The sequence below is a fragment of the Pleurodeles waltl genome, chromosome 9 (assembly GCF_031143425.1).
Source record: "Pleurodeles waltl isolate 20211129_DDA chromosome 9, aPleWal1.hap1.20221129, whole genome shotgun sequence".
NCBI classification, from domain to species: Eukaryota; Metazoa; Chordata; class Amphibia; order Caudata; family Salamandridae; genus Pleurodeles; species Pleurodeles waltl.
In genome coordinates this window covers 529,162,824-529,178,661 of record NC_090448.1, presented here as the reverse complement: position 1 = coordinate 529,178,661, position 15,838 = coordinate 529,162,824, and the positions used below count along the sequence as shown (strand labels likewise).

The following is a 15,838-nucleotide window of genomic DNA, read 5'->3' as shown; positions in this document are numbered from 1 at the left end:
ACCTATTGGAATGTTTCCTCAGTAAGCCACAGATGCTCCTTTCTTCCTAGTAGAGCATGCTCTAGCAGGTTTAGGTAGAGTTGTTTTGGCTTTAGCTTAACTTCTTTGGATACACTTACTATCCATTTGACAATACTTGATTTGGATATGGGGTTTCCTTCATGAGATGGAGAAAAATACAGAAGCTGTTGCTTAGTGTTTTTAAAAGAATTCTATCATTATAGAACATAGTGGCTCTTTTAACATCTATTGAGTGGAGAGCCCTATCCGCAAGTGATTCTGGTTGAAAGGGGAGCTGGTAAAATGCCTACTCAGTTGATTAAGGTGAAATTCAGAGAACTTTTGGTAAGAATTTAGGATTGGTTTGGTGGACAACCCTATCTCTGTGGAGTAGGAAGAAAGGTTCTTCCACAGTTAATGCCAGAGCTCATTAAAACTTCTAAGTGAGGTGATAGCAACTACAAATGTCACCTTCCGGAAAAGATATTACAGGGGGCAGGAATGCAGGGGATCAAACAGAAGGCTCATGAGTTGTGTAAGAACAATATTAGGATTCCGCAAAGGTGCAGGTGGAACCCATGGTGAATTGTTCTCTTAAGCCCTTCTATGAAGGCTTTAACAACTGGTATTTTGAATAAAGAAACATTTAATCTAATCCAGCGAGATGCAGCCTTACGGAGATGAATGCTAGCTCAGATAGTTGTAAATGAAGCAAGTAACAGGCAATGTTCTGTGCAGTGGCATTGAATGGATTGTTCTGTTTTGAATGACAATAACAAACTAACTACTTCCATTTTGCTGTGTAGCATGCTCGAGTGGTAGGCCTGCAAGTTTCCTTAAGAATGGCCATACATTCAGATGTTAGGTAGAGGTACCAAATTCTAAGACCTCAGGAGCCAAAGCAACGGGTTGAGAGCCTTGGGATCTGGGTGCCTGATTTCTCCATGCATATGAGTAAGAAGGTCTGGCCTGTTGGTGAGCTTCTTTTGGGGTACTACAGGGAGGTCCAGTATAATGTTGTGAACCAGAGCTGACAGGCCCACGTGGGAGTCGCCAGTGTTAGTGTGAAATGTTTGCATGAGCTTCTAAACTAGAACTGGAAGAAGCGGAAGAAGGGGGAAAAGCGTAGGCAAAAATCCCTTACCAACTCATCCATAGTGTATTGCCCTTGGATAGTGGGTGTGGAAACCTGGACGTGAAGTTTGGCCATTTTCATTTTTCTGCAGTTGTAAAGAGATCTACTGGCAAGAACACCATCTTTGGAAGTATAGGAGGAGGACTTATCGGTGAAATTCCCATTCGTGGACTTGTAGCTGCATCCTGCTTAGCAGGTCTGCAAAGTCATTGTCCGTACCTAGGAGATATTCTACCAGCAGGTAAACGCTGCGACGAAGCCCATTCCCAAATGGTCTGAGATAGTTGTGAAAGTTGCAGAGACCTTGCCCCTTGTTTCTGTAGAAAATACATGGCTGTCATGTTGTCCGTTCTGTCTAGAACACCCTTGTGAAGTAGGTGAGGCAGGATCACTTTCAAGGCTAGGTGAACAGCTTGAAGCTCAAGGAAGTTGATATAGAGACCTCGATGTTTGGAGTCGCATATCCTGTAGTGTGAAATCCTTCAAATGTGCTCCCCCTCCCACGAGTGAGACGTCTGTTGTGAGAGTTATGTGGAAAACAGGGTCGAGAAAAGGCCAACCCCTTCAACATGTTGTTGGTATTCAACCATTGCAGAGTCAGAAGTTTGGCAGTCTACCAACACTAGATCTTGAAGCTGACCCTGTGGCCGAAACCAATGCCGAGCTACACATCCCTGCAATGGACCCATGTGTACTCTGGCATGGGGTACTATAGCGCTACAGGAGGCCATCATCCCTAGGAGATGCCTAACTGTCCTCACCATTATCTGCTGATTTGGATGAAATAGTGGCAATAGTGTCTGAATATTTCGAAGTTTTGCAGAATTGGGGTATGTGAGCCCAATTGGTGTGTTTAAAATGGCTCATAGATATGGTTGTATCAGTAGAGGATGCAGGTGTGATTTGGGAACAATGTTTGTGAGTCCCAAGCTGTGAAGTAGATCTATTGTAATCAGGGTTTAATGTTAACACATTTGAAGGGTGTTGGCTTTGTGAGACCAATCGCCTAGGTAGGGAAACGCATGTATTTTTTTTTGTTGGTGAAGATGGGCACCACCACTGCCAGATACTTGAATACCCGTGATGCAGTTGTCACCCAGAATGGAAGGTTTTTGAACTGGTAATGTTTCCAGCCCATCACAAACCTGGGATAGTTGCGATGAGCTAGTTGTATTAGTATGCAAAACTATGCGCGTTTTAGATCAAGTGTAGTCAAAACGCCCTGCTGAAGGGGTGGAATCACATCTTGCAGAGTGACCATGTGAAAATGTTCTGACAGGATGTATTCATTCGGTGGCCTTAGATCTAGGTTTGGCTCAGAGAACCAACTTTCTGGGCCATGAGGATGTATAGGGAGTACAATCCTTAACCACTGTGTTGAGAAGGGACGGGTGTGATTGCTTCTTTGAGGAGGAGAGGTTGGACTTACTGTTTGAATAATAGTTGAAGTTCTAGTGAGAGTCCATGACTGCGAGGCAGAATGTTGGGAGGTGTGGTAATGAGCTTTAGACAATAACCATGTTGGATAATATCCAATATCCACCGGTCTGATGTTATTGTTTGCCAGGTGGGCAGAAAATCATTTAATTGACCCCAACAGGTGTTAGAGGTCTTAGCTGCTTCTGTAACTTTTTATATTTTTTCAAATTCATCAACTTGGGGTTCAAAAAGCTAGTATTTATTAAAGGGTGCATTCAAGATGTTTTGTTGAACATTAGGCTTGAAGCCTGAAATACGCCGCCAAGCACGTTGCGGGAGCAGGATGCTGGTACTGATGCTCCTGGCTATGGCGTGGGCAGAATCAAGGGCACAACATATTGACATATTAGATATTAGTTTGCCCTCTGCAACAAGTTCCTGTCCCCTATTCCCGGCTCAGTGGAAGGTGCCGGAGGAGTGCTTCCATTTCATCCCAGTAAGCATGGTCGTGTCTGGCCAGCAAACCCATTGAACTGGAGATCCGCCACTGGTTTAGAGACTGTACCGCAACCCTTTTCCCCACTTACTTTCTGTTGCAGGGCATCACACAGTGGTGGTCAATTGACTCTTTTTTGTGCACTGTTAATTAATAGTGAGTCTTGAGGTACCAGTCCTCTAATATACACAGGGTCTTAATGAGAGGGTTTATATTTCCTGTCAACCATGATCCTTATTATTCTAGCCGTAACTGGGTCTGTGAAGCTGTTGTCTGTGTGTCGTAAGCATTGGAACATATTGTGTGATTCTCTGCATTGACGAGAGTGTCTTGAAATGGAAATCCTCTTCTAGAGGTTCTTTATGAAGATGGATGGCATGGAAGGTAGCAGCCCTAACTATGAGTTTCTGATATGTAGTGGAATCATCACGAGGTGATGGGTGAGCAGGGTATAGATCTGAGTACATCATAAGTGTCCCGGGGTCAGTATCTGGAGGAGTATCTAAAGCATCATCCCCAGTATCCGGTGGACCTGCATCATCACCAGGGGGATCCCTGAAGAGAGGTGTCTAAGGGATCTGCAACAGACTGTGGTGAAGATGGTGAGACTGGTGTGGTGGTGGCAGCGGAGGTAGTGAGGGTTGTGGAAGAGGCAAAGGACTGGTGGTTTTGTCCATTTTCTTCTGTTTTGCTGGAGCAGGAACACCCAGAGCCTCCTGAAAAGACAATTGTCTTTTCGAAGGTGGTGGTAGTACGTCCAGTCTTTGACTGCATCTTTATTTGTTGCTGCCAAATGTCCAACTTCTCCTATAGTTTATGGAGAATAGGCTGCACTGGTGGTTCAATAGCCTTTTTCAGAGACAACCTTGAGGGTTTTGTATCTGAGCAGAGTTTGCATTTTCAGTGCTAAAGCCATGGATGTTTTTGGTCGGCTCGGCACCAGTAGGTGGGTAGGAGCGGAGGTTGTCGGCACTAAAGGCTTCCGATGTTTCAGCGCTGAGCTGGAGGGCAGGGCATTCAAACTTGTCTCTCGGTGCCGACCATGGCTTGTAGGCATTGGTGGTTCAAAGGCCACTTGATATGGAGGTGGTTGTTTTTCCAATGTTCAACCAGAGGATGAGAGGGAAGGGGTGCAGTATTTACTGCGCGAGTCTCCAGAGTGACGTCAGTGATTTCAAATTCAAAGTCTGGGCCGGATTTTGAACTGAGAGAATGCCTCTTCTTCTGCCACCAAAGCTTGTGCATGTTGTTCCTCACCAACAAAATGTCTGTAGAGGTCAGGACTGTCCTCGGTTGTATTCTGCTGCATATCGAGCCTACGTCCCCGATGGTCTCCAAGAGTCTTCCTGGAACGGAAGGAGTGACAGGTTTTGCAATCCGCCTCCATGTGGTCCGGCAACAAACAAGTTACAGACCTGATGGGAGTCAGTCCGTGCATTTTTGGTGCGACAACATGGGCAGAAACAGAAAGGCGGCTGCTTCTTTTACTACGAGGGCATTCTATGGAGATCCTGCAGTGAACCGAGTATGAAGGCCCCGAAGGTCGAGGTCCTGTGAGGGCCGTGACCGAAGCACGTCGACCCGATGAGTGGAGGAACACGATCAAAGACAATACCATCAAGGGTAAACTAGGAACCCTTGAGAGATCTGACAACTGTTTCGAGCCAGTGCACAAACACACATGTCCGAATCTGACAGCAGAGAGAAAATAATCCAACAATAGAGCCGATGGCCATGTGCAGCATCACCGAGAAGGAGGAGTCAAATCTACCTTGTGACTCGAAAGACTTTCTTTGAAGAAACGCAACTTCCACACATCTGGATCCAACACTTGATGGCAGGAGGATGCAGAGTACGCACATCTGCAGCCACCCACACATGCCTCCAACGTTCCTTTTTAAAGTTTCAACATTCACCCACTAGCACCATCTCATCTTCCAGATACCAAGGATCGTTGTCTTATATTTCTGCCCAAGTCACAAAGGGTAAAGCACTAAAGCAAACTTTTTTTAAATTATATCTGGTTTATGGTATGCAGTGGATTATTTTCTCAGATATTGCAGGAACAAACGCTGTTCGCTCCCAATCATATCATGGTAGATAAATGCTTATTATTGTAAGTTTTCTACATCACATCCTTATGAACAACTAATACAGTAGCAATTACAGTAGCAATTACCCTGGCTCACCAAAACAAAGAACACTTTTATGTCTCACTACTTTGGGTCAAATGGCCATGGCAACTTGTCATAAGCTGCCTTAACAATCTCTTTGTCCACTGCGTGCAACATAAGCATGTTTAGTTGATAGAGCTAAGACTTCAATTTCAGAGGCACTCAGGATGTTCTACAGTCCAATAAATTACCTTACATCTAATGAGGTGAGAAGGTTTGAAGTTCCCTCAAATAGGGGCTCACAACAGCTGAGATTTTCATTTCACAAAAACAAAAATACACCTATGAAATAGGTAGAAGCAGAATGGATAATGTATCTATGAATGATACCAATGCTGGACAACAGTAGTTAGAGACAAGCAATCTTTCCTTCATCAAGAATGGATTTGGCCTGAATTAAGACCATCAAGCAGGTCCACGTTAACTAAACACACACACACACACAAATGTCCTTGCCTTAGTTGATAAGTTTCTTTAGCACGGTCTGTTCAACTATGAAATAAAATCTGGTATGAACATCCAGGCAGTAAAACTTCTTGAAAATATGGCAGGATAACCATCTTGCCTTCCAGAAGAGCAGTATCCCTAGCTAGAAGGTACACCTCAGTACACAAGCGGCAACTAAGTACCTAATGCTTGCAGAACACCTGGCATTTTTCAATGCCCAAGAGATCCCAACAGCTGACTTAATTTACTACATTGCAGCCTACGTACTCAGTCTTGATTTTTGCACATAGGCTGCCAGTGCATGACAGAGTTGATGGAAAATTAGACTAATCTATTGGATGACATGTCTGGCATTCTTTATGAACTGGACAGGTAGACGTCATGTGAAAGTCAACTGCCCATTCCACTGGACAGGGAGTCTCACCCATCTGTCCCACTGATGTAATCTAATTAGAGCACAGTAGTGTCTAAATATTCTAGGTAATGCTGCTTGTTTCACTCTGAAGATCTGAAATATGGAAAAGACTGAATTGAGCAGGTCACTTGAATTCAGCCTTTGGAGAAGTTTAAAAAACTTTCTATTCAGATGGTGTGGTTGTATAGAGGCATATGAACTGCAGTGTGGCAACAATTGGAAGTACTCCAGTTGAGCATACAAGTAATTACCAAACAAGTCACGCTCCCATCCAACAGAATACCATTTTTTAAATAAAATCGATGATGTGGGTAGAGATAGTTTTGGGAAGTTCAAAATCAATAAATACATACGTAAAGTTAAAAAAAATAGACTATGCTGCTGCAAAATCTGACCATAGTCCTATCAGGTTTAAGCTTGATCTTTGTTTTTGCTCAGAATGGCAGCAATCAAAATAAACATCCAGGGTATGACCAAAATTAAGATTGTGCGCCGCAGAAGCTTAAAAAAACAAAAAATAGCCAATCATACAATTAAAAACTGGGTAAAGACCAACCCTGTGAAACACAAATATCGGTCATCCTTCCATGTTTACTGAAGCCTCAATGAAACTTATTAAAGTGTCCAATAACCTGATTGTGCACATTGTCCGAGTGTTGAGCAATGCACTGCATTAGAAGAGGGTCACAATTAGAGCAGTCTTCTCTACTATTATGTTAATAACAAAGGTACACCGACTGACACATGCAGGAAGATTATTTATGACCCCAAAGGTTCCTAGTATTTGGGCTTTACCTTTATTTAGACAAAAAGGAAAGTAAAACAAATTTGAAGGCTCCTTCAGATGTTCGAAGTAAGATCTGAATGGAATCCTGGGGGTTAAAGGGCTACATCATCTGTTTAGGAACAATGTTTAACTAACTAAATTCTACTGTTGGAATGCTGATGTTGTCTAGAAGCCTAGAAGTAAATATTTCCAAACAAGGGGCAAATAGAGGTGAAAGTGGGCATGCATGACAGTATCCTTCTGGCACCCATGACATTATGCTTATATTTGCTCACTGAAAGTCCACAGAACAAATGAAACCGTAGCAGTCTTGTAGAGTGAATACACCATCTTTCATAGATGTATAGTATACCTGTACAAGGAAGAGGCTTCAAAGATACAGCCACATCACCATTTCAAAAGGAGACTCTGCACCTAACAGTATCATCCAATTTAGACAGCAAATAAGTGTCTAATCCTGAAATAAAGAACAAGTTGCTTGCCTTCGATAATACTTTCTGCTAGATACTCTAACCACAGATTCCTCACCTTCAGAATATTTTCAGGCGCCAGACTGGTTCCTGAGATTTTTTTGAGCAGTGCTTCCAGCAAGCCAGTAGGTGGTGCCATTTAGCTTTGCGGTGACTTCATACCAGTGCAGAAGTGATGAAGTTGAGCAGCATATAACCACCACCACAGCGCAATGACATCAGTTTCTTAATCTTTGTCCCTCTGCATCCTGAGATGCACACCACTTCAAATAAATTGCAGGTAACAGTGTGCCAAAATGTAACTTGGAAACTTGTAATTTTCAGGGGCCAGTTCCACACAACGGGCAGGAGGAAAGGAAATGAGGAGTTTGCAGCTAGATTGAGTACCCACCAGTAAGAAAGTTACCTAAGGTAACAAACCTCTGATGGCTTATAACCCTCACCAGATATAACAAGGCAGCAATCATGCAGACCATCCACTCAGGGGCGCCAACGGACCCATGCCACCACAACATCTACAACAAGGGAACATCACCAATCAGCACCACCCTGACCCACATCATCAACGCATCCATCATGTCTGCCTCTTTCCCGGATGAATAGAAACTTGCAGATAACAATGCTCTCCTCTCCAACCAGAGTCAACTGAGCAATGTCCTCCCCAGCTCCCTGCTTCTATATCCATTCAAAGTGAGTGAGAAGTCCATCAACAAGCAAGACACAACACACAAACTTCTTTATCTTCCAAACACTAAATCATGATTCAGAAAGAACCACAGCACCGAAACAGAAATCATCACAGCCATCGATGAATTTAAATCATCTTGGAACAAGGTGAAACATCGGCCCTCATCCTGCTCGACCTCTCTGAGACTTTAACACAGTCTCTCATAACAACCTCCTCAGAAGACTACATAAGAAAAGCATACATGGATCTGCTTTCAAATGAATCTGTTCCTTCCTTATGGGAAGAACCAAAAGGGTCAGGCTGCCACGCTTCACATCAGAGACAAATAAATTTATATGTTGAGTCTCACAGGGATCAGCCCTCAGCATCACCCTTTTCAACATATATATGACACCGCTCACCAACATCATCCAATCACAAGACATAATGGTCACCTCCTATGCCAATGTCGCTCCACTCACCTTCTCCCGGAAGGACAAAACAACCACTGTTAGAACCAATTTCACTAAATCCATGACCATGGTAGCAGACTGGATGCGCACCAACTGCCTGCAACTCAGACAAGACAGAAGTACCCGTTCTTCGGCAACATGCCCCCCCCCATGGGAGTCCATGTGGTGGCTGTCGGAGCTAGGACCAACACTCACAGACCACACAAGCATTCTAGGGATCATTCTAGACAACAAGCTCAACATGACTGCTTAAGTCAACAGTGTCAACCTCCTGATTCCACATCCTATGCATGCTGTGAAAAATCTTCAAATGGTTGCCTCAGAACACCAGACAGATCATCACACAGGCACTCATCACTAGCAAGCTGGATTATGGTAACACTCTCTACGCCGGAATCTTTAAACAATTCCTACACAGACTCCAGACCATCCAGCTGCAAGATTCATACTCTACCTCCCATGCCGCACACACATCACACCAGACCGCAGGAAGCTTCACTGGCTCCCTATTCACAATCGCAGCCAATTCAAACTTTTCATGCACACATACAAAGCCTATCACAACATAGGACCATGATACCTGCAACACCACATATACTTTCAGCAACCCACAAGACACCTATGCTTTGACTCACTCGCACACATTTCACACATCCGCAAAAGCAAAACTGATGGTCACTCGTTCTCCTTCATCATACCCAAGACATAGAACGACCTCCCTCAACACATGAGAGCCTCCTCACTCCTTGAGTTCTGCCAGAAGCTGAAGACCTGGCTCTTTGTATAAGCACCTTGGGGACCACAAAACTACACACTTGACCAAGTGCCTTGATGCCCTCTCGGGTGATTAGAGAACTATCCAATCAATATAACATAACAAGCCCACATTGCAGCCTGGCAGGTATCTAGAACCTGCAATCACCTTGCCAATGCTGTTATAGCAGCCTCTGTCCTGGTGGACTGAGCCTGAATGCCCTCTGGAGGTTTCTTCTTTGCCAACGAATAGCAGATTTTAATACATGGGACTATGTTTTGGGTCACCTTGCTTTTCTCTGCCCCAGTGAACCCTACAAAGAGCTGATCAATCACATGACAGTCTCTCATACGGTCAATGTAGAAACTTGTGCCCTCTTTCAATAAAGCTGTTGGAGCTTCCTATTTCTTTCAAGGAGCATGCTGGAGTGCAAAATGTCAGTAGGGTCATCGAGCAGCTAGAGTCCACAGCACCATTTTGAATCAGAATAGTGTTAAAAGTAGCCCAGATTTAAGTTTTAGGTAGGAGAAATATGAACTTTGGCTACATTATTGCAGATAAGCTTTATGGTTTATGAGAAATAACTGGAGGAAGTTTTGGAATGGGGGCGGAGGCTTCTGTTACTCAGCTTGACCTTAAGGCATCATAACACACTGGCTGAAAGGGAAACCCACATCAGAAACAATATGTATGTTGCATCACCATTTTGAATTACATCTTTTCCAGAATGATGGACGCAACCACACATAAAAAGTTTCTCCCAAGGTGGGAGTATCACAGAGACAAAAAGTCCCACACATAAAAGATAAGTGCTGGTAGAGGTTGGGTGTCACAGAGGGGAGGCTATGGAGGTTGGGGGAGGAAGTCTCCAGAACGGTGTTGGTGCAGCCTTGCTGTCCTGGTGACCATTGTCTGGTAAGACATATTCTCCTGTTCCTTGTGCCTTTGCAATGTAAACAATTAGTAAATGCTAGTGGTGTTGGTGTCCGATTGCCTGAGTGAGTATGCATTTATTGTGTAGAGGCAACAAGCCGATTTAACCCTCAGGAAAAAAAGGCATTGTTGGGTGGATCGGGCCAAGCTGATCGAGAAACTCCCAACAGTGCCCAAAATAAGCTACTAGAGTAACAGCATGTTTAATGTGTTGGTCTTACCACAGACAACAATATTACAAAACAAGAGAACATAGTGGACTCAGTACAATGCCTCATTAAAGAAGGAATACTGGCATAATAGCGAATGCAACAATCTACAAGATCTTGGGGTAACATTACATTTTAAAGCATCTTTAATGAACTGGAGAGATCACGGCCAGGTGGGCTTTTTTGGAGAGGAATTTGGGACAGGTAAATGTGGAATCAGACAGGAGGAAGAGTCAAACCTGGATGAGGTTAACTGATTGGAAATGCACTTTTGGGACCCACTGACCTTTTCAATGAGAATGTTGAGGCTAGTGCAGAGTTGCTGCCATGGGGAGAAGATGCATGCAAAACCCAGGAAGGATTTGATGGTATGGACAAATGTAAATGCCCATTCTCCTTTGTAAGTGTAAAGAAATGGCTCCCTGTTGCAGTTACCCCCCACTTTTTGCCTGATACTGATGCTGACTTGACTGAGAAGTGTGCTGGGACCCTCCTAACCAGGCCCCAGCACCAGTGTTTTTTCACCTAAAATGTACCGTTGTCTCCACAATTGGCACAACCCTGGCACCCAGGTTGTAGCCCCCTGGTACCAAGGGCCCTGATGCCAGGGAAGGTCTCTAAGGGCTGCAGCATGTCTTATGCCACCCTAGGGACCCCTCACTCAGCACAGACACACTGCTTGCCAGTGTGTGTGTGCTGGTGGGGAGAAAATGACTAAGTCGACATGGCACTCCCCTCAAGGTGCCATGCCAACCTCACACTGCCTGTGGCATAGGTAAGTCACCCCTCTAGCAGGCCTTACAGCCCTAAGGCAGGGTGCACTATACCACAGGTGAGGGCAAATGTGCATGAGCACTATGCCCCTACAGTGTCTAAGCAAAACCTTAGACATTGTAAGTGCAGGATAGCCATAAGAGTATATGGGCTGGGAGTCTGTCAAAAATGAACTCCACAGCTCCATAATGGCTACACTGAATACTGGGAAGTTTAGTATCAAACTTCTCGGAATAATAAACCCACACTGATGCCAGTGTTGGATTTATTAAAAAATGCACACAGAGGGCATCTTAGAGATGCCCCCTGTATTTTACCCAATTGTTCAGTGCAGGACTGACTGGTCTCTGCCAGCCTGCTGCTGAGAGACGAGTTTCTGACCCCATGCGGTGAGAGCCTTTGTGCTCTCTGAGGACAGAAACAAAGCCTGCTCTGGGTGGAGGTGCTTCACACCTCCCCCCTGCAGGAACTGTAACACCTAGCAGTGAGCTTCAAAGGCTCAAGCTTCGTGTTACAATGCCCCAGGGCACTCCAGCTAGTGGAGATGCCCACCCCCTGGACCCAGCCCCCACTTTTGGCGGCAAGTCCAGGAGAGATCATGAGAAAAACAAGGAGGAGTCACTGGCCAGTCAGGACAGCCCCTAAGGTGTCCTGAGCTGAGGTGACTGACTTTTGGAAATCCTCCATCTTGTAGAAGGAGGATTCCCCCAATAGGAATAGGGATGTGCCCCCCTCACCTTGGGAGGAGGCACAAAGAGGGTGTACCCACCCTCAGGGCTAGTAGCCATTGGCTACTAACCCCCCCAGACCTAAACACGCCATTAAATTTAGTATTGGACTGCTGAGCTGAAAGACCCCTGCAGAGGAAGAAAAGAAGACACCAACTGCTTTGGCCCCAGACCTACCGGCCTGTCTCCTGCCTTCCAAAGAAACCTGCTCCAGCGTCACTTTCCTAAGGACCAGCGACCTCTGAATCCTCAGAGGACTGCCCTGCTTCAAGAAAGACAAGAAACTCCCGAGGACAGCGGCACTGCTCCAAAAGAACTGCAACTTTGTTTCAAAGGAGCAGATTTAAAGACCCCTGCAACTCCCCGCAAGAAGCGTGAGACTTGCAACACTGCACCCAGCGACCCAGACTCGACTGGTGGAGAACCAACACCTCAGGGAGGACCCTCCGGCGACTCCGAGACCGTGAGTAACCAAAGTTGTCCCCCCTGAGCCCCCACAGCGACGCCTGCAGAGTGAATCCAGAGGCTCCCCCTGACCGCGACTGCCTGAACCTAAAGTCCCGACGGCTGGAAAAGACCCTGCACCCGCAGCCCCCAGCCCCTGAAGGAACGGAACTTCTGTGCAGGAGTGACCCCCCGGAGGCCCTCTCCCTTGCCTAGGTGGTGGCTACCCCGAGGAGCCCCCCCCCCTTGCCTGCCTGCACCGCTGAAGAGACCCCTTGGTCTCCCATTGAAACCTACAGAGAACCCGACGCTTGTTTGCACACTGCACCCGGCCGCCCCCGCGCTGCTGAGGGTTTACTTTCTGTGTGGACTTGTGTCCCCCCCGGTGCCCTACAAAACCCCCCTGGTCTGCCCTCCGAATACGCGGGTACTTACCTGCTGGCAGACTGGAACCGGGGCACCCCCTTCTCTCCATTGAAGCCTATGTGTTTTGGGCACCTCTTTGACCTCTGCACCTGACCGGCCCTGAGCTGCTGGTGTGGTAACTTTGGGGTTGCTCTGAACCCCCAACGGTGGGCTACCTTGGACCCAAAACTGAACCCTGTAGGTAATTTACTTACCTGCTAAGACTAACAATACTTTACCTCCCCCAGGAACTGTGAAAATTGCACTAAGTGGCCACTTTTAAAACAGCTATTTGTGTTTTATGTGAAAAGTATATACGCTACTGTAATTATTCAAAGTTCCTAAAGTACTTACCTGCAATACCTTTCAAATGAGATAATACATGTAGAATTTGAACCTGCGGTTCTTAAAATAAACTAAGAAAATATATTTTTCTATAACAAAACCTATTGGCTGGATTTGTCTCCGAGTGTGTGTTCCTCATTTATTGCCTGTGTGTATGTACAACAAATGCTTAACACTACTCCTTTGATAAGTCTACTGCTCGACCACACTACCACAAAATAGAGCATTAGTATTATCTCTTTTTGCCACTATCTTACCTCTAAGGGGAACCCTTGGACTCTGTGCATACTATTCCTTACTTTGAAATAGTGCATACAGAGCCAACTTCCTACAGTAAGCAAGTTTTAAAAGTATTTATAGGTTCCCATACATTATTTAGAGACAAGTACATGCTTCCTCACTCCAGAAAACAATCCTATTATTTAATAAGACAACAGCAGCTTTAATGTGACAGCAACCTTTCCACAGACAGATAAGCAAAGGCTCCACATGGCACACAATCCAAGTGTCCGATATGAACTTGACATCATAAGTTTCCACTGAGCTAAAGTGAACATATTAAGAGTACAATCTGAGACAAAAAATGTTCAGAAATATTCCCCTGGAGAACATGGTTATATATAAACAACTGCTGAACTGTTTATTAATACGAGTCTCATTTGTGTTGGCTTAATGCCTTAGAAATACTTACTCCAAGAAAAATATTTTTAGAAGAGTCAAATCCAGCAGCATAAATACGTGCTGTGTATGGTGGATTGCGATCACATACAATTCTGCACGCAAACCTGGATATGGTACTTTGTACAACCTGTGTTTCATCATTGTTCCGAGTACCAGAAGTTGTATCCGTTACTACGAAGTCTATAGGGCTTTCTGTCGATCTCCCAATCTGAAACAGTAAAAGATTATTTTAGACCAAAACATGCCTATGGGGCAGATTGTGAAACAAATGTCACTCACCTAAAACAACAGTTACGTGTGACATGCAATATTCTTCCAGCCTATCCAATGAACTAGCTATAAAACAAAGCTCTCTAAGAAAATATTACACTCACTTCTATAGGAACCAAATTATAAAAACTGCACTACTGCGAGAAGCATACATTAATGTAATGGTGATACCATGTAAAGTGGTCACAACTGCTCGAGAAGCACTATCACTGTCTAATAAATATTTTACAGCTTATAATTTTTAGTAAAAAAACTGCTCTGGATTTACTTGTACATACTTGGCTTATGAAGTTATGTTTGCTACTGTAGATATACATGAAAATAAATTCCTAGACATATAGGGCACTTTTTCAATGATTTAGCAGGAATTGTACTTAGAAATGACAGGCAGTCACAACTGCAGGTATAAAATCATACATTTATATTCGATTATGATTTTTCTTTTCTCATTTTGCTTTCTGGAAACAATCTTAGATTATAATACATTTATTTTTCAGTCAACTGCTTGTTCGTGTCTTTTTCCCTTATATTTTTAAGACAATGCGGACTATTCATGTAATTGTGTTGTTTGTATCATATGTACTCTGCAGCAGTGATTCTTAACCTTCTGACTTAGGTGGACCACCACGTAATCATTACTGGAACCTTGGGTCCCCCAACAAACCATTATTGGAATTCAGGGAGCCCTTCCCACCGATTATAGGAAGTCTAGGGACTCGACCCTAAACAGTTTTAAGGCTTCGAATCCCAAAACAATACACACAAAAAAAATCATTAAAAAAAAAAAAAAAAATTACACAATGACATTTTATTTTATTTACAAACAAATTACAAAAACAAAAAAAAAAAAACTACATTTTAATGAGGTCAGAGTTTTTATAAATTTGATACCACTAAATGTCCATACTATATTCTGGTTGATGACCTTGCACTGCTCCCACGAATCAATCTGAGGATACTAACTTAATGATTAGCACCCAATTTCAAATTCCTTCACATTTACAGAACGTTTTAAAATGTTCAATTTTAAAGTTTGAAACTTTACATACACTATAATAATCTGTTGAGATGATATAACTTTCTAAGCAGTCAGACAACCTGAGTAGGCTTTGCGGGCCCCCAGGTGTCCCCAAACCACAAGCTAAGAACCACAGCTCTATAGAATAAAAACTGAAAGAAGCATTATTATTATTAAAGTATTCACATCAAGCCATTCACTTTTTAGTTACTGCACTAGTAACACAAGCAAAATCATCCCCGGTTCCTGATACAGGAAATATAAATATTTGCCCTAAGAAAGTATTTACTGAATTATTATGGATACAAAACAAATAATGTTTTTACTAGGCCTACATTTGAGGGCACAAATAGCTGAAACTGCTTAGACACAAAAATGGGTCTGCACTGTCCTTGTTTCAAACATCGGGTACTGCAGAGAAAGCCTAAGCAAGGATATACAAGTATACTTTCTCAAGGAATAAAATGATAGTGTGTTCACTTATACCTCGTCAATTTATCCATTTCAGGTACGTGAGTTATTCATTCCCAAAATGGTGCCAAAAACTTTGGGTTCAAGATTTGCTGTTTTTGTAAGCAAATATTTATCATTAACAGAATAGGGCTAGAGAGCATAGCGAAGCATAACATTGCATACCATTAGTAGCTTAAAAAACACAATACAGATTAACAAACTACATTTAATTACCATAATGTGGAATGAAAATTAAATAACTTCATATTTTGTAATTAATCACAGCGTATCAATAATATATTGTGAACCAGTTAAGTGTAATCTGAGTAAAATCCAGCAGC

At 43.6% G+C, this 15,838-nt stretch overlaps 1 protein-coding gene across 1 annotated transcript in view; it reads right to left on the bottom strand.

Annotated features, from left to right (window-relative positions):
• PELI2 (pellino E3 ubiquitin protein ligase family member 2) overlaps nt 1–15,838 on the bottom strand; it is a 148,304-nt gene that overhangs the window by 60,385 nt on the left and 72,081 nt on the right. Inside the window, exon 4 of the mRNA XM_069207431.1 lies at nt 13,767–13,964. Within this exon, the coding sequence (XP_069063532.1) occupies nt 13,767–13,964 (198 nt within the window). The remainder of the gene's footprint in view (nt 1–13,766; nt 13,965–15,838) is intronic.